The sequence below is a fragment of the Castor canadensis genome, chromosome 7, assembly GCF_047511655.1.
Source record: "Castor canadensis chromosome 7, mCasCan1.hap1v2, whole genome shotgun sequence".
Taxonomy (NCBI): Eukaryota; Metazoa; Chordata; class Mammalia; order Rodentia; family Castoridae; genus Castor; species Castor canadensis.
The window spans coordinates 63,280,063-63,305,286 of NC_133392.1; the positions used below are offsets into that span (position 1 = coordinate 63,280,063).

The 25,224-nt window shown below is 37.6% G+C and overlaps 1 protein-coding gene and 1 non-coding gene across 6 annotated transcripts in view; both read right to left on the minus strand.

The window, feature by feature from the left end:
* The window catches only part of Cfap70 (cilia and flagella associated protein 70), a 92,553-nt gene that overhangs the window by 50,660 nt on the left and 16,669 nt on the right, over positions 1 to 25,224 (minus strand). For 4 of the 5 annotated variants that reach the window (XM_074079137.1, XM_074079136.1, XM_074079135.1 and 1 more), the window contains 5 exons: positions 12,266 to 12,364; positions 12,030 to 12,109; positions 10,379 to 10,558; positions 5,249 to 5,431; positions 2,242 to 2,336 (listed from right to left, as the gene is read on the minus strand). In XM_074079137.1, the coding sequence (XP_073935238.1) occupies positions 2,242 to 2,336; positions 5,249 to 5,431; positions 10,379 to 10,558; positions 12,030 to 12,109; positions 12,266 to 12,364 (637 nt within the window). The remainder of the gene's footprint in view (positions 1 to 2,241; positions 2,337 to 5,248; positions 5,432 to 10,378; positions 10,559 to 12,029; positions 12,110 to 12,265; positions 12,365 to 25,224) is intronic. The other variant, XM_074079138.1, reaches the window with a different exon arrangement.
* Positions 2,685 to 2,810, minus strand: LOC141425364 (small nucleolar RNA SNORA51). Its single transcript, XR_012450420.1, has one exon. It is a non-coding gene; the product is annotated as a small nucleolar RNA SNORA51 (small nucleolar RNA).

Below are 25,224 nucleotides of genomic sequence, written 5' to 3' on the forward strand. Positions count from 1 at the left end.
TCAAATATGACACAAATGACACAAATTTTGGAGTTATCAGATAGGGCATTTAAAATAACTATAATTGATATGTTAAGAGCTCTAGTGGAAAAAGTAGATAGTATGCAAGAACAAATGGATAATACAAGCAAAGACATAGAAATTTTAAGAATTGACAGGAAATGTAAAAGAATCAAAAGAAATGCAAAAGAATCAAATTAAAATAAAAAACATTAACAAAAATGGATAATTCATTTGATGGGTTTATCACAAGACTGGACATGGATGAAGAAAGAATCACTGAGCTTGACGATATGTCAACAGAAACTTCCAAACTTAAATGTAAACAGGAAAAAGTGAAAAAAATCATAACAATATGAATGTCCAAGAATTGTGGGACAATTATAAAATGTGCAACATGAACACAACAGGAATACAAGGAGGAGAAAAGAGAAAGGAGCAGAAGAAATATTTGAAGTAATAAGAGCTGATAGTTTGACCAAACCATAGGTACAGGAATTCAGAGAACACCAAGCACAATAAATGCCAAAAAATCTACTCCTACCTATATCATATTTAAGCCACAGAAAATCAAAGCCAGAGAAAATCTTGGAAGAAAAAAATATCTTACCTTTAGAGGAATAGGATAAAAATTACATTGGACTTTTCCTCAGAAACCATGTAGGCAAGAGAGTGGAGTAAAATATTTAAATTTGAAAGATTCACCCTCCACCCACCAGCCTAGAGTTCTTTACTCATTGAAATTATCCTTCAAATGTGAAGGAGAAATACAGACTTTCTTAGACAAACAAACATGGAAGTAAACTTATGTCCAGTAGACTGCCTTGATAGGGAGAGATTATATGAATATGTGTACTAGTATATATGTAAGAAATGCTAAAAGTTTATTTAGAGACAAGGAAAATGTTATGGTCAGACACTCAGAACAAAAGGAAGAACATCAGAAAATGTTAAAAATTAAGGTAAAACAAAATTAAAAATTTTTCTTAGTTCTTAATTGATCTAAGAGATAAAACTATTTCTTTGAAGTAATAATAGTAATAATGTATCCTCAATAAAACATTAGCAAATCAAGTCCAACAATGTATAAAAAGAATTATACAACATGACCAAGTGGAGGACCAGAATTTCATAAAAAGTCCCTGAAATATCCACTCAATTTTTCTAGAAATCTACAATTATTCTAAAAAATATTCTACTAATTTTTGAAAACGCAGAGCTGTTCATTCCTATTTTGCATATATTGATAATCTTCTGTTTCTCAGCTCTCTCTAATCACCAGGTCACTGTGACTGAGACTGATAGTTACCTATACAATCCAGATTTAGGCAGTGTAACAATGTAGAAAACAATCTATTTTCTAGCCTTTTTTGTATCCAGATATCCAATTAAGATGTAAACAGAAGTTGATTCCAGAAAAGTTCTAAGGGCCTAGGAACCCTAAGGGGGAATAACTTGTATGTGTCGTTTTTTATCTACGACCACTTCCCTCTTCCAGCATCCTGCTGGCAATGTGAATGTGCATGCTAGAGACCTAGAAATCTTGAACCATGAGATTCAAGATTTGTGGATGGAAGGTGTGTGTTAAAAAGGGGGAGCAAAAAGAAATATTAAGGCTGGATACATGGTGACTTGCGCCTGTAATCCTAGCTCTTAGGGATGCAGAGATTGGGAGGATCATGGCTAGAGGTCAGCCTGGGCAAAAAGTTTGAAAGACCCCATTTCAACCAATAAAAGTTGGGTGTGATAGTACATGCCTGTCATACCAGCTATGTAGGAAGCATAAATAGGAGAATCACAGTCCAGCAGGCCTGGGCATAAACACAAGACCACATTTGAAAATTACCTAAAGCAGGGCTGATGTAGTGGCTCAAGCAGTAAGAGTGTCTGCCTCGCAAGCTCTCAGTTCAAGCCCCAGTGGTGCCAAAAAAAAAAAAAAAAAAAGAAAAGAAATGAATAAAACTAAAAATAAAAAAAAATACCTGAAGCAAAAGAGCTGGAGGCATCGCTCAGAGCATCTCCTAACAAGCACATGGCCCTTAGTTCAAACCTTACCTTGTTGAGCCATCATCACTGGGGGGCTCTGTTATGAGCAGATGAACATAATATCTAACTCATGTGAATGCAGTGGTAGAAAAAGTCTCAAATTGCCTTAACCTGAATATGAAGAAAACCAACAAAAATAACTTTCTTCCCACCTATAGTCTTTGCTGGTGAGACATACTCCCTTTCCGTTCCTACCTGACAACTGCAGAAGGATCAAGGTAGCAGCGACTTTCCAAGTCCCAAATAATCCTTTTCTTTATGCACTCTGCTTGATTCCTAAATTCCCTGTCCTGAAAAATAATAAGATAGGGAATTTTGTTCTCTGTGTGTGCCATAGTTTCATCCTGCTCAATCTGTGAGGTGTTCTTTTGATAGATTTGATCACAATACTTTCATTACTACAATGGCTACTACTGCAACTACTAACTCCACTTTAAAATTTCATGTATGTATAAAGTATATAATATAAATTACTCAAATAATCCTTACATCAATCCAGTGCTAGGCATCAAATATTCATTCACATAACCTTGATTGGTGATTTTCAACCCTGGATGCAAATTAAAATCACTTGGGAGTGTAAAAACAGCAACTCCCCCAGACACTCCTGGAGAGTAATAGTATTGACTTATTTTCTCCCATGTCTTGCCATTTACAATATAGGGCCTGGGCTGGGCTATATACAGAGTAGGCTTACTTTGCCTCCTCTATAATTTTTATACAGTCAGTGCAAGAACACAGCCTATGGTAAGCACCAGGAGGCCAATAGTATTTATTTTGAGATAGGTCTTGAATGCCTGGACTCAAAGTGATTCTCCCATCTCAGTTTACCAAGTAGCACCATGCCTGGTCTGTGGGGAGATTTTTTTTTTTCTTTTCAGTACTGGGGTCTGAACTCAGGGCCTTACATGTTAAGGCACCTCAGTGCTCAGCTGAGATTTTGTTTTTGTCTTTGTCGTTTTTGCTTTTTGCAGTGCTGGGTATCAAACTCAACCTAGGGCCTCATGCATGTGAGACAAGTGTGGTACCACGGAGCTATAATGAAGCTCCATTCAGCATTTTAGAAGTAAATTCTTATGCAATTTGTCTGATTAGGGCTTTGCCATTGCCATTGTTTTAAAAGTTTTCCAGAGGCTGGGTGCACAGCTGTAATCACAGCAATCCGGAAGCTGAGGCAAAAGGAACTCAAGATCAAGGCCAGCTGGGTTATATAGCAAGAACTTGTCTCAAAATAAATAAATAAATGAATAAGTAAAAACACCACAAAAGTCAATTGTGAAGGAAAATGAATCTTTCCATGCAGGTGTTGGTGGCTCATGCCAGGAATCCTAGCTACTCAGAAGTTAGAAGGCAGAGAACAGGAGAATCACTGTTCAAAGACAGCCCAGACAAATAATTTGTGAGACCCTATCTCAAAAATACCTGACATTAAAAAAAGGGGTGACAACTGGCTCAAATGGTACAGCACCTGCCTTGTAATTACAAAAAAAAAAAAAAGAGGAGAAGGAGGAAGAGGAGAAGAAAAAGAATAACTTCAAACCCTGAATGTCATTAGTAGGAGACTGAATAAGTAAATTAAAATATGTCTATTTAATGTCACATAGCAAATACATAAAAGCAAAAGAATGAAAATGTTCCTTATGAAGTGATGTGAATATTTCTCCAAGATACACTACATTATAAAATAAAACAAAGCAACTTTTAACAGTGTGCACTGTATGACAGTGTGTGTAAGTACACACTCTTTTACATTTGTATAAAAATATGATGGGGAAAGAATACATGTATGTGTATCTTAGTGTCTATATACATATATGAGGCAAAAAAAAGGATATTTTCCCCTGCTTCCAAAATTACTAAGCACTTTATATACTCATTTTAAAAATCAAAAAACAGAAGTACTTTATACCCTGCAAAGAAGCAAAAATAACAGTGTCTTCCTGACAGGTTTTAGTTCTAGAAATAATAAGATTTCAAATACTTCCCATATTTTGGGATTCCCTAAAAAAAAAGATCCCTTTTACTATGTTGAAGTCTGAAGGTATTTTGTGACCTTTGAAAAGCTGATAATCAAATTAAAAAAAAAAACAGAGTTTTTCATCATGTAAATGGGGTAACCCTGTCAATTTTATGTTGTTTTCTTTTAAATACTTGTTAATTTTTATTTGGTGAGCTAGTCCTGATGTCTGACTCCTTCCCACTCTTTTTTTTTTTTTTTTTTTTTGTAGTGCTGGGGTTTCAACTCAGGGTCTCATGCTTGCAAGGCAGGTGCTCTACCACTTGAGCCACTCCACCAGCCCTCTTCTCACTCTTTTACGAGGAAACTTTTTCTTTACTTTTCTAAATGATTCTTTTAGTCTTCCTTTGATTATATTTATTTGCTTTTATATGTATAAGAAGTATCTACAAGAAAACACAAAAAATTGTAACAAAGGTAACTACTAGGATAGTGAGATAGGGAAGGAATTAAGAAGAGACATTAGTAGAAGATTTTCGCTCTGTGTGTGTGTGTGTGTGAACTTTGAACTGTGACTGTATTATTATGCTATACTTTGGGTATTGAATGTCCCCAAAGGCCCATATGTAAAAGGTACTGCTAAGAGGTTGTGGAACCTTTAAAAAGGGAAATTTAGGGCTAGAGTTGTAGCTCAAGTGATAGAGCACTTGCCTAGCAAGGGTGAAGCCCTGGATTTAATCACCAGTACCCCCGCAACACACAGAAATGTGAACCACAATACGTGGGTCTAAGGCTTTTGTGGGCATGGTCTCAAAGGATACTGTGGGACTCTAGTCCCTTCTTCTTTCTCCTTTGGCTTCCTGGCTATGAGGTGAGTGATTTGTACTGCCATGAACTTCTGCCACAATGTGCTGCCTTGCCACAAAAATGTGAACCAAAATAAACCTTTTCTCTTTATAAGCTTATTATCTCAGATATTTCATTATAGTGGAAGAAAGCTGACTAACACAATTGCCTATGCAAAAAGGAAATAAACATAAAATAAATTAAAGAGTAAATTTCATATATAATTTGTTTGTTGGGTTTAAGTTGAGAAACATTTTCATCAAAATTAGATACATCACTATTTTATCTAGACATATAATTGTTTCATTTTGACAAGTGACATGTATAAATGACAGAGATTCACAAAATATTTGATCTATCAATGCATTGAGTTTATCACAAAAACCTGCTCACTCTCACCTCAGAATGGTTGAGTTCTCCTTCTTCTTCTTCATAGGGACCACCAACAATGAATGCATCAGGAATGTTATTAGCTCCTGGAGCCAGAATGTTGGCAATAGGCCACTTTTTGGGCCGAGGAACAGGTTCTCTTTCCCCTCCAAGCTTCAGATTTCCATTCTTGAATAAAATTATATAATCCTTCTACAGAAACAAATATCATACATGAGAAAAAACTGTAAGGGACTTTGAAATGGACAAAAAGATTACTGAGTATCTTTTCAAAGGAATGCTTGGTGTTATCAAACATATCCTTGTGTCATTTATCTGATTCTATATAGGGACCTGTGCCCTTCACTGTCTTTATGTTATTTTACTATTCTATAATTTATAGAAGATTTATAATAACATAAATTACTCTTATCCATAGATATGCAAATATATTGTGTCCAATGGGAACATAATTGATTATTGCCCTAGGGCTAATGACAAGTTTTGAATTATTATTAAACTCATTTGAGCATTCCTGGAGCCTGTTTAAAGGTCACTTCTTCAGATTCTCCTTTGACATGGTTTTTACATTTTACTGATTTCTTCTCTAATTAAATGAAATCATGTGTGTGTGTATGTGTGTGTGTGTGTGTGTGTGTGTGTGTCTGTGTGTTTTGCTGGTGATCAGAGCCTAAGGTCTAATGCATGGGAGACAAGCACTGAACCACTGAGCTATATTCCCAGTCCTAAATGCAATCTTTGATCAAACCCTATCATTTTTATTTATATGAAAGTTAAGATTGTACCTGTTTAAAAATTACTTTTTAAAAAAACAAACCAAAATCTGACAAGAAACTAAAAATATAGCATTTTTATCTTATAATTTATCTAAAATGTACTTGCAATAGAAAATTGATGAAAGATACGAATAGATAATACATAGAAGAGGAAGCTAGAAAATCTGACATTTAAATAAAAACACATAAGTTAATAATCAGTGAAATATACATTACAATGAGATACCATTTTAAACCATAGATTGGCAAACTCAAATTTGAAAATATTAAGTGCTGAAAATATTCAGAGTAAAGGCTGGTGGAGTGGCTCATGTGGTAGAATACCTGCCTAGCAAGTGTGAAGCCCTGAGTTCAAACCCCACTACCACCAAAAATAAATAAATAAGTAAATATTCATAATAGAAATAGTATTTTTGTGCTTTTTTTTTGGTAGGACTGGGGTTTGAACTCAGGGTCTTACAAGTATGAGGAAGGCACTGTACCATTTGAACCACTCCACCAGCCAAAAATAGTATTTTTTAAACATAGTCAATGTAAATTGCTACAACTGTCAAAAGCAATTATGAAGTCTCTAATAAAATTTAGTATCTATGTATTACAAACAATAATTCTAGCCCTTTGGGTTAAGCAAAAAATCTTTTGTCAAACTCAGGAATTTCTAGACTGGCAGAGTAAGGATCTCTGAAACTCTGCTCCTCCATAACAAGAACAATGACCAAAAAATTGTCTAAATTGAGGGTGACAAGATCATTCATTCAATGGGAAAGGAGAGTCTTCTAACAAATGAAGGAAAAACTGGATATTCACATTCAAAAGAATGACATTGGGCCCGTACTTAACACCAAATACAAAAATTACTCATAATGGATCAAAAGATGGTTTTGTTGTTGTTGTTGTTGTTTGGCATGTTGGGGTCTGAACTCAGGGTCTCATGCTTGCTAGGCAGGAGTCCTTACCTCTTGAGCCTCTCCACCAGCCCGTGTTGTTTTTTTAATAGGTATGCGAATTTTTGGAGATTCAGTGTACAATCATGTTCTTTATCCTATTACTATATATGTTACAAATCCAATAGAGTATGCAAGATTTGTATGGAGAAAATTTGAATGAGACTCAGGGCATAACAGAAGACGTAGGTTAGTAGAAAATCACACTCCCTGTTCTTACATAGGAAGCATATAATCGTGATTCTTTCTAGATTAATCTATGTATTTAATTTTAACACCATCCCAATAAAAACAGCAAATGGGATTATTTTCTACAATAGATAAGCTGACTGCAAAGTTCATATGAAAAAAAATTCAAGAATATCCAAGGATGGAAGTGTGGCTCAAGGGTAAGATCCTGAGTTCAATCCCCAGTACTGCCAAAAGAAAAAGAAAAAAATTAAATACCACTAAATTTCTTAGGTCAAATAAATTCAATATTAAAGGGAGAAAGGAATGAAGGAACAGAGTGAGGGAGGAAGAGAGTGAGGTAGGAAAAAAAAAGGAAGCAAAACTATTAAAGTCTAGAAGAAAATCATAGGAAGGTTTTCAAAAGTAAGAGTGGGGACAGTCCAAGTATGACATAAAACCCAGAAATTATACATAAAAATGATATTTAATCACATGAGCTGGTGCCAGTGGTTCATGTCTATAATTCTAGCTACCAGGGAGGCAGAGATCAGGAGGATCTCAGTACAAGGTCAGCTCAAGCAAATAGTTTGAGGCACCCTATCTTGAAAATACCCAACACAAAAAGGGCTGGCAGAGTGGCTTAAGTGGTAGAGTGCCTGTCTAGCAAGTATGAAGTCTTGAGTTCAAACCCCAGCACTGCAAAAAAAATTAATCATATGAAACAAAATAAATCTTGAGGAAATAAGATACCTGAAACAAAGTCAATAAACTGAAAAAAATTATTTGCAGCACACATCCCAGTCAAAGGGCTAATTTCTTTAATACACAAAGATTTACAAATCAATAGGAAAAGTTTCATAAAATACCATGTCTTTAAGTAGTTTAAAATACTCTAGAATAAAAAACTGTGGGTGTGTTGGGGGTGGTTAGGTACAAGGATATATGATTGGAAAAAGCTGGCACTGATGAACTAACGAAGCTGGTGCTGGCCACATGAAGTTCATTACATTATTTCCTATATTTTTTGTGTGTGTTTGAAATGTTTCAAATAAAATGAATTTTAATTTTTAAAAAAAATTAAAAACTTTTATTAACACAAGTTAATTGAGCAAAGGGGTTTGTGATATTTGCATACATCTATATTATGTACTTTGATCAATTTACCCAAATAAAAAAGATTTCAAGTGTGAAAGCAGGAAAAGTCTTACATCTTAAAAATTAAAAAGGACAATTAGGGACATAGCTCAAGTAATAGAATGCCTGCCTAGTAAGGGCAAAGCCCTGAGTTCAAATCCTAGCACCACCAAAATAAACAAATAAATAAAAATTTTAAAAAAACAAAGAATAAGAACAGGGAGTTTACTGGAAAGGAAATATAAATGGCTTTTCAATGAAAAGAGAGTTTTAATTCCAACACCATAACAAACTAAGGTCAGCAGACCCCACTCCAGCAACAAACACATAGACATACTGGGTAAAACAGAATAGCAAGTGTTGGGGTGTTTTGTTTGTTTGTTTGGTTGGTTGGTTTTTTTTGGTGGTAGAGGGGTTTGAACTCAGGGCCTTACATTGCTAGGCAGCTGTGCTCTACCACTTGAGCCATTCTGCCAGCCCCTTTTGTGTGCATGTGTGTGTGTGTGTGTGTGTGTGTGTGTGTGTGTGTGTGTGTTGGGTTTTTTTGAGATAGGGTCTCGCAAACTATTTGACCAGACAGACCTCTAACTGTGATCCTGTTAATCTCTGCCTCAATAGTAGCTAGGATTACAGGTGTAATCCACCAGCACCTCACTCAGAATAGCAAAAGTTTTAACAGCCAAAGTTAAAAGAAGTAAATAAGACTCTAGAGGGGCCAGACTGGGCAGTGGCAACTTAACACTCAAGGAATAAACTCATGAGCTGATGCTGTACCAACCTAGGGAAATTTCACTCTAAATAACGCTGCCCTATGCAGGACAGGCAGCTGGGACTAAGACCGTGCATAAAACCAGAACCTGGAAGGACGACTTTTCATCAAATATCAGAATGAGGGAGTCCTTTACAACTTTAAAATGAAACCTATAAGGAAAACTAAAATTCCTGAAGGAAAATATTTAATTATTTAAGAAAACCTTTTCTATGCCAATGTAATTAAAAAATAAGTAATAAACCAGAAGCAAATATAATAGCAAATAAATTGGCAAACTTGAAAAAGCATTATTTTCCAAAAAGTAAATGAGGAATTTAACAAATCAATAAGGATAATACAAAGCTCTCCAGAAGAAAAGTACTCACATAAATAAATAGGTACTTTTAAAAATCAAAATGAGTAAAAACAAAGAGAAAAAAATGTAAAAGAAACCCAGAGTTGGAGAGGGGCAATGTGTAGATCTGCCTTGAATTGTAATGTGGGTTGTCCCACCCAGATTTGCCTACAACTATCCCAGTGTCAGGACTGAAAGTCCAGTGTTTAGGAACTCCCTATATCTCAAATGATAAGCTAGACAACTGCTACTGCACAAATGTAGTCCATACAAACAGCTCTGGCAATAAGGCAGGTAAGAGTGTTAACTGATCATAATAAGCCTTTTATAGCAAGCAATTTGGAAAACTCTGCCAAGAGCCTCAAAAGACTCATCCCCAAATGTTCCTATTTCTAGAAATCTGGCCTAAGAAAATAACAGGGAGTTAAGAGAAAGCATTGTATAATGAAGTACATTATACAAAACTTACAAAAATATGCATTTAAAACAACCCAAGACTGAGCTCTGGTGGCTCACAACTATAATCCTAGCTACTCAGGAGCAGAGATCAAGAGGATCAAGTTTGAAGATAGCCTGGGCAAATAGTTCTTGAGACTCTATGACTTAAAAATACCTAAAACCAAGGAAGGACTGGGGCTGATGGAATGGTTCAAATGGTAGAGCCTAGCAAGCACGGGGCCCTGCGTTCAAACCCCAGTAGAGGCCCTAAGTTCAAACCCCAGTAATGCAAAAAAAAAAAAAAATGTATACATACCAAAATATCAGCAACTTTTAAATGTCTTACATATTTCCTACCATAAACATATACTGATTAATATAAGCTATATGTAATGTATAATATATTACATGACTATGTAAATTATAAATATATAAAACAGAAAGAAACTTTATTTTTAAGACTAAAATAAATCTCAGTCATTAGTAGAATGAAACCGTAGGAGATAAGAGATGGTCATATGAGTACAGACTTGTTTGAATTCACATGAATATATGGCAATAGAGTTTTACCTCTCCAACTGATGGAACTTGCAGACCAACCATGTAGTTCTGCTGAGGCCCTACAGGAATGAATGAGTCAGGTATAGAGTAGGCAGCCTCCAATGTGACCTTCAGTAGATTGCTCTCTAAGACCTGGGCTGCGGTCAGTAGGGGCTCTGCCACAAATACCTTAACTTCAAGCGTGCATTGCTGTAAAAGAATAAAATTATGCAGCATTGTCAAAACCGCCCTAGGTCTAAGATATATTGTAAGTACATATGCAAATACCACAATGTATCCCCCTGTACAACTCTTATATGCTAATAAAATACTAATTTTAAAAATGTGTATTGTTTGCCAATTATATGCTATACAATTTACTACAGAACTAGGGATACAGAGATGAAAAAGATATCTCTTTCATCATGAAACTCATGTTATACTTCCGTGATTTACAATAAACACAGTAATAGAGACCTTTACAAAGTGCTCTACCTGAAGAGCACCAAAGAGGAAGTGAATAATTAATTATTGGACTAGAGCAGAGTAAGAGGTGACGATATCTGAGTTGACTTTTACAGGATGAATAGGAATTTCCAACATGGATAAACAGAGGAAAGAAAGATAAAACAATTCTGGATTAAAAATCCAGTTTATGTAAAAGGGAGTTGAAACAGAATGATGTCCAGTATAAGTAAGTAGTTCCAGATTTTAAAACATAAATACAAGGAGAGGAGTGGTAGGAGAGGCTGAAGAAGGATGTGGGATTCCTGTTGAGAATCTGGACCTTGACATGCATGCAGAAGACAAATCCATGAACTACACAGTACTAAGCAGGGGAAGAGATTTCAACAGATTCACTTTTTAAGTCACTGTGTAAACAGTGGGAAGGGTGAGTGGGAGGGAGGCAAGGGCAAATACATGATTATTTATAATGATCCAAATGAGAGATGAGGCAAAGAGTAGGAAATAAAGCTAAGAAGAAAGAGTCTTGAAGATGCTTAGGATATATAAAAGGCTAGATTTGGTGAAAGGTAGATTGACTGGTTGTAGTTAGGATCTGAAGGAGCATTCAGGGATATAACTTAGGTTTGACACAGTATAATTTCATGGATGGGTGATGCCACTAGACAAAATAACTAAAGATAAAAGGAAGAGCAGGTTTTAGGGAAGATACTGAATTCAGTTTCAGAATGTTGAGTTTTAGATACCTATGGGGTATCATTACAGAGCAAGCTAGTAGGTACTTGTAAACTCTGACATTCTGGAATTCAGGAGAGGGGTCTGGGCTAGAACTGTTGGATTAGAAGTCTTCAGCTAGAGATAAGCTACCATGCCTGAAAGCAGATTATGTAATTTCATATACTACTTCCATCAACACACAGCTCAGGAAGTACTTCCATGGTTAAGCCTTCCCTACACCTACCCCTGGCAACTAATACCTGTCTGTGCCCATGTGTATACCCCCATCTCATCACACTGGGTTATAGTCAATGACAGGTAGATGGTAGGCTCTTAGAAGGTAGGATTCTGCCTTATCATCTTTGCTGCCCAAAACTTGGTACTATATGTGCTGTGGAAAGAGGGGGCCCAAAGCATTGGACTCTGAATTGGACCTTGATGCAGACAGACTCCTTAGATTGAGTGGCAGGCTGAAAAGTTAGGTTAAAACTCTGATTACCTTAAAGCCTGGTCGAGGACTTTCTAAGGGTGAGCCCTGCACAGGATGCAATGGAACAGTGGTTTCAAATGAACTTTCTCCTGTAAAAAGGCCAAAATGAGTCAAAGAAGGAAGGGTTAAGTTAATACTCATTTTCAGATATTTCAATTTCATCAACATTAACTTTTTGCATGTCTCTGAAGATGAATTTTATGAGCTTTGCTATTTTTACTTTTGGGAAAAAAATCTCATCTGACCTTCCAATAAAGGAAGAAGATCCACCACAGCTTGACCAAGAACTAATGTCTTCTCATCTTTCTGTTTCTTTTCCTTTGGTAAAACTTCTGTCACAGTTACTAGAAAAATCAAATCAAATGAAATTAGAATTTTTCTGACCAGGTTGTGAGCTTACAAATTCTGGAGGGGATATTGGGAAGATCTCCATTTAGGGTCAGCCCAGGAAAAAATTTTCAAAAACCAATAAAAGCAGGGCATGGTGGTGGCTCCTCTCATCCCAGCCACATGGGAAGCGTAAATAGGAAGATTCAAATAAATGTGAGACTCTATCTCAAAAATAACCAAAGCTAAAAGGGCTGCAAGCATGGCTCAAGTGGTAGAGCATTTGCCTAGCAAGCATAAAGCCCTGAGTTCAAACCCTAGTACCACCAAAGAACTAGGATATTTCTATCACATCCATTAGGTAACCACCAACGTATAACAAGATAAGCATTGTCAAAGAAATTAAAATTAAGAGAAATGAACTTGGGCTAGGGGTACAGCTCAGTGGTAGAGCACTTGCTTTGAGTTCCATCCATATCACTGCAAAAAATTAAAAAATTAAAAGGTTTTTTAAAGGGAATCAGAAACCCAAGAAAGCACCAATATCAGGAACTTCTTGTGGAAAATACTGAAATAACTCAGCGACTTTTGAGCTTTTTTGCCCACAAGTTGTAAGAAGAAATGGATTTTACACCATAATCATCCACACACATATATATAAAAGTAACTTACATGTATGACTATCTGATAACAATGTTTCTTATATTACTAACCCTTATTAGCTCTAAACCATTACCATTTTCTTTTTCTTTCTTGATTTTTTTTTTTTTGGTGGTACTGGGGTTTGAACTATGAGTAGCAAGGATTACAGGTGTGAGCCATTGAGCCCAAGCTCTATTAAGCATTTTCTATTGTATTTAATAGAATGGTGGTGAACACCTGGAATACCAGCACTCTGGAGGCTGAGGCAGAAAGATGGCCAGTTCAAGGCCAGCTTGGGTTATACCATGAGACCCTGTTGAATGAAAGAAATGGAAGGAAGGGAAGGAAAGGAAGGAAGAAAGGAATCCCTGTTATGATCCCCCTCAGTTGATTTTAGCAATGATCAAAAAATTACAATCTGAATTTTAAAGAACACCATTCTAGTTCTCATATTGTCAAGGATAGAGCTTGGCAGATCTTGGAGGATCCATAGAGTACACAAGCTGTGTATAAAGTTTTTCACTGTAACCTTACTCTGTGTGTTCAACACTTATTATGAACGTGTGAAACATACAAAAATGTAACCTAGTATAATGAACACCCATCGCCTAGATTTAACAATTGTCAGTTATCACATTTCCTTCATCATATTTGCTTTGCTTGAGAATGGTTTCAAGTAAATTACAAGCATCATGACATCTTACTCCTAAATACTAACATATACAAATCCAAGGTATAACATTTTCCTACAAAACCAAAATATCTTTATTATATCAAGCAAGTATGATAGTAGCATTAAATGTAATTCTTTAATTCATCTAATGTCCAGTCTATAGATGACATTTCCCAATTATCCCTAAATTTATTTTTGTAGCTTGTTTGTTCGAGTCAGGATCCAATCAAAGACTACATGTTACAATTGGTTGCCACAGTTCTTACATTTCTTTTCATTTAAAACAATCCCTCCTTGCCACATATTTTTTCTCTATGACATTGTTTTGTTGAAGACACTAGGCTGGTAGTGTCTTCAACACTACCAGACTATCATGCCTTCCGAATTTATCTTTTTTTTAATTAATCTATGGTGTTTCTTTCTTAATTCTTATAACTGAGGTTCAGTTTCAGCAATGTTTAGTTTGATAACATAATTGCCTATGTGGTATGTTATCAAAATCTCTGATGTTTGTACTCTTACAGATAAAAATGGCACCTAAGCTTAATTTTATTTCTTATTAAAGTGAGGCTGAAGGGTTTTTTTTTTTTTTGTACTTTTAGGGACCAATTATGTTTCCTTTTCTGTGAACTTTTAACATGCCTTTCATGCTTTGTGTATTTTCCTATTAGGCTCTTGGTGCTATTCTTATTGATACATAGGATCTCTTTAAAGGGAAATTCACCATCTGTCTAGAAATGAATTGTAAACAGTAGTTCAGTTTGGGGCTTATCTTTTATAGTTGCTTATGAAAAACATATCTCTCCCCTACCCCGTGGCTTCTATGGTAAAGAAATATGTAAGAAGGCCTTGTTATTATATGATTACTTATTTTAATTCCATGATTTCTTTCCTTTTTTAAAACAAATTTTTTGAGGCAGGATCTCACTGTGTCACCCAGGCGGTCCTCAAACTCTTGCCTCAGCCTCCCAAATTCTGGGATATTTACACAATTTAATTTTTTTAAGCAGTATTGGGGTTTGAACTCAGAGCCTCATACTTAGTAGGCAGGTGCTGTACCACTTGAACCATTCCACCAGCCCTAACAACTTAATATTTTATACTTTCTAGAATAGATTTAAAAGCCTCACACTTGAAACTTAGTTCCGTGGTAATTTATTTGGAAACAATGAAAATGCTTGTCGCAATAAACTGTGAACTAAACATTTTAGATAACTTTGTGTAGCCTCTAACTTAATCCTTGGTACATGCTTAAAGTTTTTTTTTTTAAACTTGTGCAGTGGCTCATGCCCATAAGCCTAGCTACTCGGGAGGTGATGATCTGGAGGATCACAGTTTGAGGCTAGCCCATGCAAAAATTTCATGAGATCCCATCTCAACCAATGGCTGCGTATGGAGTCATGTGTCTGTCATCCCCAGCTAGAATGGGATGGATCTTGGTCCAGACCCTATCTGAAAAATAACCAGTACAGAAAAGAGTTGGTGAAGTGACTCAAGTGGTAGAGCATCTGCTAGCAAGTACAAGGCCCTGAGTTCAAACCCTAAGACTGTCAAAATAAAACAAAACCCAAAACACCAACTTTAAAAAAAAAAAAAAGATTATTCTTTTACTTTACATTTAAAATAATAAGTACAGATGGCCCTAGCAGAAACTCAAAGTTGATTTTATCCCAAGTACTTTTTGCCCTTTTTGTTAAGGCATTTATCCTACATTTCAATCAACATATTTCAAATACTTTTTTTTCATTTGCTATTAAAACAAATATTTTTTGTTTGCATCCAAGTTTGTATGTTATTGAATAAATGTTAATATCCTATACAGGTCCTTCTTTAGAATCACATATTTTACTCAAAATAGAGAAAATAAGGGGACTATCTGCCCATGGCAACTTTGGCTAAAATATTGGCAGTAAATACTTTTGGTAAACTAATGGAGATGTAGCTAATTACCCAAGTTTAATGTTTAAATAAGAAGTTTGGACAGAGGAAAATAAGTCAGTGACTATCACTTAAGTTATTTATTCATATAAAGTTTTTTGATCAAAATTTCTATTAGCAAAGAGAGTAATTAAGGGTAGTTCTATACAGAATACTGCAGTAGTAAGTTGAATGGTGTTTAACAGTAAAGAATAGGTAGCAACTGAAGTCTTTCTATTTTTCAGGGAAGTTTAGTCTCCTGGCATCTCAAAATAAGATTATTAAAAAAAACTAGCCATTTTCTAGGTTATTCTTTGTTAATGCAGAAAAGATTGCTCATGTGTGACACTGAAAAGTAGAATCTTACTTTTCACTCCTTTCCCACCTAGACTTACCTAAAGTTGTTAAAACACTTATTGGAATAAGACTTGCATGTTGTCTTTGTATGTACCTGTAGAATGCTGTCAAGTAGCAGACACAGATACTAGAAAGAAACTTCAAAGGAACCTAGAAATTCACAGATCAATTTGTGGGGGATTGGGGCTGGATTTAGAAAATGAAGTGACATCTTCTCATTTCAGTGAAACTAGATGGTAAGCCCACCCTATTCGTGGATTTATTACATGTGGTTTTGACCAAGTGTAGTGAAAAAATAATAAAATCAAAAGATGTCAAAAACAAAACTAAAAAAAAAACAACTTAATATTTTACACATTTTATCTGTCTGGGATTTATTTGGGTATAATTCTTGAGATTGATTACATTTTCCTCCTAGGTAACTATTCAAGTGTCCCACAATATTGATTATGTAATCCATTCTTTCTCCAGATTTCATATATCACCTGAATCATGTGTTAACTTACTAGAAGTATTGGTGACAAATGACAACACCTTGTGAATCAAATGTGTCAATCACCTTAGCCCATTCTGCAAAGATGGATCCAGATTTTCCCCACTATTTGCCCTTTCAATTTATAAAAGCCCTTTGAAAAAAGACTGGCCTTTCTATCCCACCTGGCCAGGGTCCATCATTGTTTTTTCTTGCAATGCCTTCCCTTCACCTTCAATAAATTTTACTGTCACTTTAAAAAAAAAATAGAAGTATTGGTGACTATAATCTAGACCTTTTGGTCAGTGCCAGTGATCAGTATGACTATTATGACTATTCATTGTGGTTTTATACTGTTTTACTATCATACAGAATAATCTTTCCTATCCTTCTTTTCAGAATTACCTGATCATTCTCACTCTAAAAATCTTTTAAGAAGCCTAAAATTAAAAAAAAAATAATGTTGGCAGATTTATATCACATTAAATTTACAAATAAATTTTAGGGGAAATGACATCTTCATAATGTTGGGCATTCTTATCTAAGACTATAGTATGCCTTTTTTAAATTGTTGTTGGGACCAAGTTTTGAACTCAGGGCTTCACACTTGCAAACAAAGCAGGTGCTTTTCTGCTGAACCATTCCTCCAGTCCATTTTTGCTGTGGTTATTTTGGAGACAGAGTCTTGCTAACTATCTGCCCAGGCCAGCCTTGAACTGCAGTCCTCCAGATGTCAGTCTTTCTGTAATATCTAAAATTACAGGTATGAGCCATAGGCACCTGGCTGCCTTTCTTTTTATTCAAACTTTATGTTCTTTCAAAGGCGATCTCTTTAGTTTGTTTGAATCAGAATCCAAATAAGGCCTACCCATTGTGATTAGTTGGAGTCTCTTAAAACACTTTCACTGATCAGGTTCCATCTCTTCAAATTTTTCCATTTCAATTTTGCTAAGAAATTGCCTGTCAATATAAGTTTTCAGAAATTATAGTAAGAGCCAGGTGCTGGTGGCTCATGTCTATAATCCTAGCTATGTGGAAGGCTGAAATCAGAAGGATCATGGTTCAAGGCCAGCCTGGGCAGACAGTTCACAAGACCCTGTCTCCACAATAACCAGAGCAAAATGAACTGGAGGTGTGGCTCAAGTGGTACAGCACCTGATTTGAAGTGCAAAGCCCTGAGTTCAAATCCCAGTCCCACGAAAACAACAAAACCCCAAAAAAACATAATGGCAAGATTTTTACAATTTTTAAAATTTTAGTCAGTTTGCAATTACAGTTCATTTTATTCCTAATATTGTTGGTGCCACTCGCTCCTCCCTCTATCTTGTCCACTGCCCTTCTTATTATTTGTTATTCTTTTTTTTTAATTTTTTTTATTATTCATATGTGCATACAATGCTTGGGTCATTTCTCCCCTCGCCCCCACCCCCTCCCTTACCACCCACTCCGCCCCATCCCTCTCCCCCCCACCCCCTCAATACCCAGCAGAAACTATTTTGCCCTTATTTCTAATTTTGTTGAAGAGAGAGTATAAGCAATAATAGGAAGGAACAAGGGTTTTTGCTAGTTGAGATAAGGATAGCTATACAGGGAGTTGACTCACATTAATTTCCTGTGCGTGTGTGTTACCTTCTAGGTTAATTCTTTTTGATCTAACCTTTTCTCTAGTTCCTGGTCCCCTTCTCCTATTGGCCTCAGTTGCTTTTAAGGTATCTGCTTTAGTTTCTCTGCGTTGAGGGCAACAAATGCTAGCTAATTTTTTAGGTGTCTTACCTATCCTCACCCCTCCCTTGTGTGCTCTCGCTTTTATCATGTGCTCAAAGTCCAATCACCTTGTTGTGTTTGCCCTTGATCTAATGTCCCCATATGAGGGAGAACATACGGTTTTTGGTCTTTTGGGCCAGGCTAACCTCACTCAGAATGATGTTCTCCAATTCCATCCATTTATCAGGGAATGATAACATTTCGTTCTTCTTCGTGGCTGCATAAAATTCCATTGTGTATAGATACCACATTTTCTTAATCCATTTGTCAGTAGTGGGGCATCTTGGCTGTTTCCAAAACTTGGCTATTGTGAATAGTGCCGCAATAAACATGGGTGTGCAGGTGCCTCTGGAGTAACCTGTGTCGCATTCTTTCGGGCATATTTCCAAGAGTGGTATTGCTGGATCAAATGTAGATCAATGTTTAGCTTTTTAAGTAGCCTCCAAATTTTTTTCCAGAGTGGTGGTACTAGTTTACGTTCCCACCAACAGTGTAAGAGAGTTCCTTTTTTCCCCCACATCCTCGCCAACACCTGTTGTTAGTGGTGTTGCTGATGATGGCTATTCTAACAGGGGTGAGGTGCAATCTTAATGTGGTTTTAATTTGCATTTCCTTTATTGCTAGAGATGGTGAGCATTTTTCCATGTGTTTTTTGGCTATTTGAATTTCTTTTTTTTTTCTTTTTCTTTTATTATTCATATGGGCATACAAGGCTTGGTTCATTTCTCCCCCCTGCCCCCACCCACTCCGCCCTCTCCCTCTCCCCCCCACCCCCTCAATACACAGCAGAAACTATTTTGCCCTTATTTCTAATTTTTTAACTTCTTCTTTTGAGAAAGTTCTGTTTAGTTCACGTGCCCATTTCTTTATTGGTTCATTAGTTTTAGGAGAATTTAGTTTTTTAAGTTCCCTATATATTCTGGTTATCAGTCCTTTGTCTGATGTGTAGCTGGCAAATATTTTCTCCCACTCCATGGGTGTTCTCTTCAGTTTAGAGACCATTTCTTTTGATGAGCAGAAGCTTTTTAGTTTTATGAAGTCCCATTTATCTATGCTATCTCTTAGTTGCTGTGCTGCTGGGGTTCCATTGAGAAAGTTCTTACCTATACCTACTAACTCCAGAGTATTTCCTACTCTTTCCTGTACCAACTTTAGAGTTTGTGGTCTGATATTAAGATCCTTGATCCATTTTGAGTTAATATTGGTATAGGGTGATATACATGGATCTAGTTTCAGTTTTTTGCAGACTGCTAACCAGTTTTCCCAGCAGTTTTTGTTGAAGAGGCTGCCTTTTCTCCATCGTATATTTTTAGTGCCTTTGTCAAAGACAAGTTGGTTATAGTTGTGTGGCTTCATATCTGGGTCCTCTATTCTGTTCCACTGGTCTTCATGTCTGTTTTTGTGCCAGTACCATGCTGTTTTTATTGTTATTGCTTTGGAATATAGTTTGAAGTCAGGTATTGTGATACCTCCTGCATTGTTCTTTTGACTGAGTATTGCCTTGGCTATTCGTGGCCTCTTGTGTTTCCATATAAATTTAACGGTAGATTTTTCAATCTCTTTAATGAATGTCATTGGAATTTTGATGGGAATTGCATTAAACATGTAGATTACTTTTGGGAGTATAGACATTTTTACTATGTTGATTCTACCAATCCATGAGCATGGGAGATCTCTCCACTTTCTATAGTCTTCCTCAATCTCTTTCTTCAGAAGTGTATAGTTTTCCTTGTAGAGGTCGTTCACATCCTTTGTTAGGTTTACACCTAGGTATTTGATTTTTTTTGAGGCTATTGTAAATGGAATTGTTTTCATATATACTTTTTCAGTTTGTTCATTATTAGTGTATAGAAATGCTAATGATTTTTCTATGTTGATTTTATATCCTGCTACCTTGCTTTATCTATTGATGATGTCTAGAAGCTTCTGAGTAGAGTTTTTTTTGGGTCTTTAAGGTATAGGATCGTGTTGTCTGCAAATAGGGATATTTTGACAGTTTCTTTACCTATTTATATTCCTCTTATTTCTTCTTCTTGCCTAATTGCTCTGGCTAGGAATTCCAGTACTATGTTGATATTTGTTATTCTTTTGAAGAAGTTTTTTTCTTTAAATTTTTTCTACTGCTTGTTTTCCATGTCTTTATTTTTTGTTCTTATCTTAACTATAAGATACTTTCTCTCGGATATTCTTATTTTTCTATCTTTTTTTGTTGTTTTTGGCAGTACTGGGGTTTGAACTCAGGGCCTCATACTTTCTAGGCAGGTGCTTAACCATTTGAGCCACTCTGTCAGATCTTTTTTGTGTTGGGTATTTTCGAGATAAGGTATTGAGAACTATTCACCTGGGCTGACCTCAAACCACAATCCTCCTGATCTCTGCTTCCCCAGAAGCTAGGATTACAGGTGTTAGCTACTGGCATCCAGCTCTTCTAGTTTCTTGAATTGAATGTTTAATTCATTTGTTTTTGTTCTTCTTACCTTTGTTATAAGCCTCAATTTATTAAAGATGTACCTTGAAAATATATCATAACTGAGGTGGGTAAGCTCCGTTTTTTAATTTTTTTGTGTGTGTATGGTGCTGTTAGGTGTGACCACAGGGCTTCATGCTTGCTGAACAGCCACCCTACCATTTGAGTCACTCTGCCAGCCCGGGGATACCACTCAGTAGTAGAACATAAGCTTATCATGAATGAATTCATGGGTTGGATTCCTCCCCACTCCACCCCCTTGTGGCATTGAAATAACATAAAACTTAAAAAATAAATCATGAGTTAAAATTTTGTGACCATTTTTGTATGTTTTTATTTTCTAATATACACAGAGCTAAATATTCATTTAGGTCTCTTTCCTCTGTCACCATTTGAGACTTTGCATTGTCATCAAATTCCTACTAGCAAAGAGAAGCCTTTCTTTTCTTTTTCATTTTTTTTTTGTGGGACTAGAGTTTGAACTCAGGACTTTGCATTCACAAAGCAGCCACATCTTCAGTTCATTTTTGCTCTGGTTATTTTGGAGATAGGGTCTCGTGAACTATTTGTCAGGCTGGCCTGGAAATGTGATTCTCCTGATCTCAGCCTCCCAAGTAGCTAGGATTACAGGTGTGAGCCACAGGCACCCAGCTGACACCATTCTTTTCTTTTATGCAGCTTCATTCTTTCTTTTTTTTTTTTGGTGGTACTGGGGTTTGACCTCAGGACTTCGCACTTGTGAAATAGGTGCTCTACCACTTGGGCCACACCTCCATTCTGCAGCTTCATTCTTGATGAGCTAAATGAAAGAAGTCTCCTACATAGTCAGTCTCAAGAAGCAGCCATGGGTAAGATTGCAGGTAGTCCCCACCTGCATGGGGACCCAGGGTCTCCAGAAGAAGTTTTTCTGGTCCCTCGCAGCTCCATTTTTTGTTTTCAACATAATTTCTGGGTTCATGCAGAGGAAATAATCTTAGGTGGACTCACAAATTTTGTGCTCTCTTTTCTTCTTGAGCAGTGTGATGTCCTTTCATAGCACTAAGCACCCAACTCATGTTGAGTTTCATGGTCCTCACTCCTCATTAAAGATGCTTTTTCCTTTAAAAATAGATTCTTTAATGAGGGGGAGGTGCAGCACTGATATTTAAACTCAGGTGCTTGAATTGGCTAAGCAGGCACTCTACCACTTGAGCCATGCCCCCCAGCCCTTTTTAGCTTTAGTATTTTTCAGGTCCTGTGTCCTGTTTTTGCCTGAGGCCAGCCTCAGAGTGAACTCCTCCTACCTATGGCCTCCCATGTAGCTGGGATGACAGACACACACCATCACACCCAGCTTCTTGATTGCAATGAGGTCTCAAGTAATTTTTTTTTCCCTGCCAGACTCAAACTACAATTCTTTCTATCTCTACCTCCCAAGTAGTTGGGATTATAGGCATAAGCTACCACCCCCCAGGCCTGGCCTAAATGAATTTAATTAAAGTTTATTTAAATTAAACTTTTTATTTGGAGACAATTTTACTCATATGTGGTTGTGAGAAATAATATAGAGAGCTTTCTTGTGCTCCAGGTTTCTTAATGGTAAATCTCACAGAATTTCGCTAAAATAGCACAACCAGGATATTGACATTGAAGCAGTCAAGATGGCAAACATTTCCATCACCACAAGGACCTCTTGTTACCCTTTTATAATGCACCTTCACAGTCCCCAGTCCCCAACACCAGGCAACCACTAATCTGTTCTTCATTGTGAGGCTAAACTTCACTGGATTTAGAAGTGCCTAGATTAGTAGAGCACACCTCCGGTGTGTATGTGATCGTGAAGGCTCTGGGCTGATGGTTTAATCCATTGATAGAATCAAGTCTGAACAGACTATGGGGATGTGGTAGAACTGTGGAAGGCGGAAGGTAGTCAGAGGAAGCAGACCATTAGGGATGTTTCTTTGGCGGATGTATTGTAAGCATTCTTAATTTTAGCTATTCTAGTAGGTATGTAGTGATATCCCATCACGGCTTTGATTGCATTTCTCTAATGGCTAACAACCACTGAGTATCTTTTCATGTGTTTATAGGCCATCTGTATACTCCTTGGTAAAATGTCTCTCCATGTTTTTTACCTATTTTCTAGCTACATTTTTTAAACAGTATTCAAGGCTCTTTATATTATTCTAGATAGTAGTGCTTTGCAAGTATTTTTCTCTCATTTCATAGCCTGTCCTCTTAATGGTGTTTTTTGCAGAACTAGAGTTTTAAATTTTAATTCATCAGGGCTTTTTTTTTTCTTTTATAGAAAAAGTCCAAGAACTCTATGTCTTCCATTAGATCCTGAAGACTTTCTCCTACGGCTTTTTCTTAAAGTGTTAGAGCTTTACATTTTACATGTAACTCTATGGTCTATTTTGAGCTAAATTTTGTGAAAAATGTGAGACAAGTCATTTCTTTACTTACGGATGTCCAGTTGTTCTTGATAGAACAATAATGTTGCCATTTGTAAATTGGAGGCCATTTTATCCTCAGGCCTCAATTGAGAAATGGAGCCATCCCAATAACAGCTCTGTCCCTACCGAAGACTCCTGCACATGCGCTGACTTCCTTAACCTCCCCCTTCTATAAAAGCCATGCCTGGCCCAGAGTCTGTGCTATGCCATCTTTCCCTGGCCAGCCTGGTGGTTCAAGTCTGCCATTAAACCTTGCTCTTGGACGTGAGACTTTCCTCCTGAGCTTTCTTTGTGAGCGGCGTTTTTCCTAACATTTTGGTGCTGTGACTCAGATCAGGTTCCCAGCACTGACCTTGCTCTCCTGGCCTCCCCCATCCCATCCTGCTCTTTCTCCCTCCCTCTTTAAACTCCCATTTCCTTCCTCTGGAATCTGAGCTGCTTTGCTGGAACCCCCAATCCTAGAAAGCACCACTCCCTCACAGCTCACTGGGAATTTCCTCTACCACAGAGTGCCTCCAATTGCCATCCACCACCAGCCAATCCTCCCTCAAGGTCCTCTCTTGGTGAGTCCTCCTTGCACGCAGAGCCATGATCTTTTTCTCATTTCCTCGAAATCCTAGCACTAGGTCTTGGCTCGCTCCCGTCCCTGGGAACCGGGTTTTCTAGGACTGTGGGCCCCCATAGTGAAGACGTTTCTCCCGGGTGTCCCACATCTACTTTCTCCTGAGGAACTGATATTTCAGGGACACCTGCCATATCTCTCCTCAGGTCAGGCCTCACCAGGGAGTTGGGCCATCTAAAGTTCCTTCAGACTTCCCATTGGGATGTCTCCTGGCCAACCTTGGGCCCTTCTGCCTAACGCCTGATCTTAAACCACAAAAGCTCATTTTTCTCTGTAATCAGGTCTGGCCCCAATACCCATTAGACAATGCCTATAAATGGCCACTTAATGGCACTTTCAATCCCAATATTTTAAAGGATTTATACAATTTCTGTGAGCATACTATTAAATGGAAGGGAATATCCTACACCCAATCCTTTTCCTATCTCCACACCAAACCCTCCCTCTGTACTTCCTGTTCCCCTGCGCAGGTTCTATTAGCCTCTAAACCAGCTTCCAAACAAACCAAATTCTCTCTTGAACTCCTCCTTCCCCATGTAAGCTTAGTTCTTTCACTGCTTACTATGCCTGTTTCCTCCTATCTTCCTGAGGTACTTTCCTGTCATGGTGTCAAGCCACTCTTTGCCAACTCTGGCCTCAAGGTGATTCTAGCTCTGAGGGGAGTTCATGCTCCCTCCCTATGGGCTGAGACCAAGCCCAGGGTTTATTCAGGTATGCCTCATGCTATGTTGGGGAAGTCCTGTTTGATTATGGCATCTGACGACTGCTTCTCTTTCCCCCCTGTCTAACGCCACTTTTTCCTGAGACAGCAACTGGAGAGTGGAGGTTTCGTGTCGCTGAAAGTGTTCCAGTACCAGTCAATGGGAGCGACTTAAAGGCACAGGTGATGGCTGATCCCTCAGGCGTGTGTCATGCCTCCAGGCTCTGCCTTCCCCTCCCTTACCTAAGATGTCAAGACACCTTTTCTGCTTCCTCCATGGTCTCACCACATGTCCTTTATCTCTGTCTGCCTTCCCCTCCCTGGGCTTACTGGGACCCTGCCTCCCATGAAAAACCTGTAGCATGGTACCTTATGACTTAAGTTATTCCAACTAGTTTGCCAGACTCTCAGTCTAAAGTAACTTTAAGTCAGCTGCTAGGCAAAAGCGCTTAAAAAAAACTGCAGCTGCCACGCTAACGCCCTAACTCCGCCCCCACAAGTGGAGGAGGGAAAGCAAATAGGCGCGCTGGTGCACAGAGGGAACGCCTGCCATAGCTAAGAGAATCCATAGGCCAACACAACACACGTCCTAGGCCACCAGCCACACATGGCGGTGGCTGCGGCCCACCACCACCTCTCCTAGAATAAATGTGCGCAGAGTACACAGGAAGTGGGGAGGGGCAACAGGCCTTAGGATCAGGCCTAGGCAGTCAGGCTTGCTTGTCCCGGGTGTGTGTGGAGGGGGTCGGTGCCTTACACACACCCTGCTCCTAGCCCCACCTCACACCTCGGGGCACCAGACCCAGCCCTTGTAAGCCAATTGTTAGC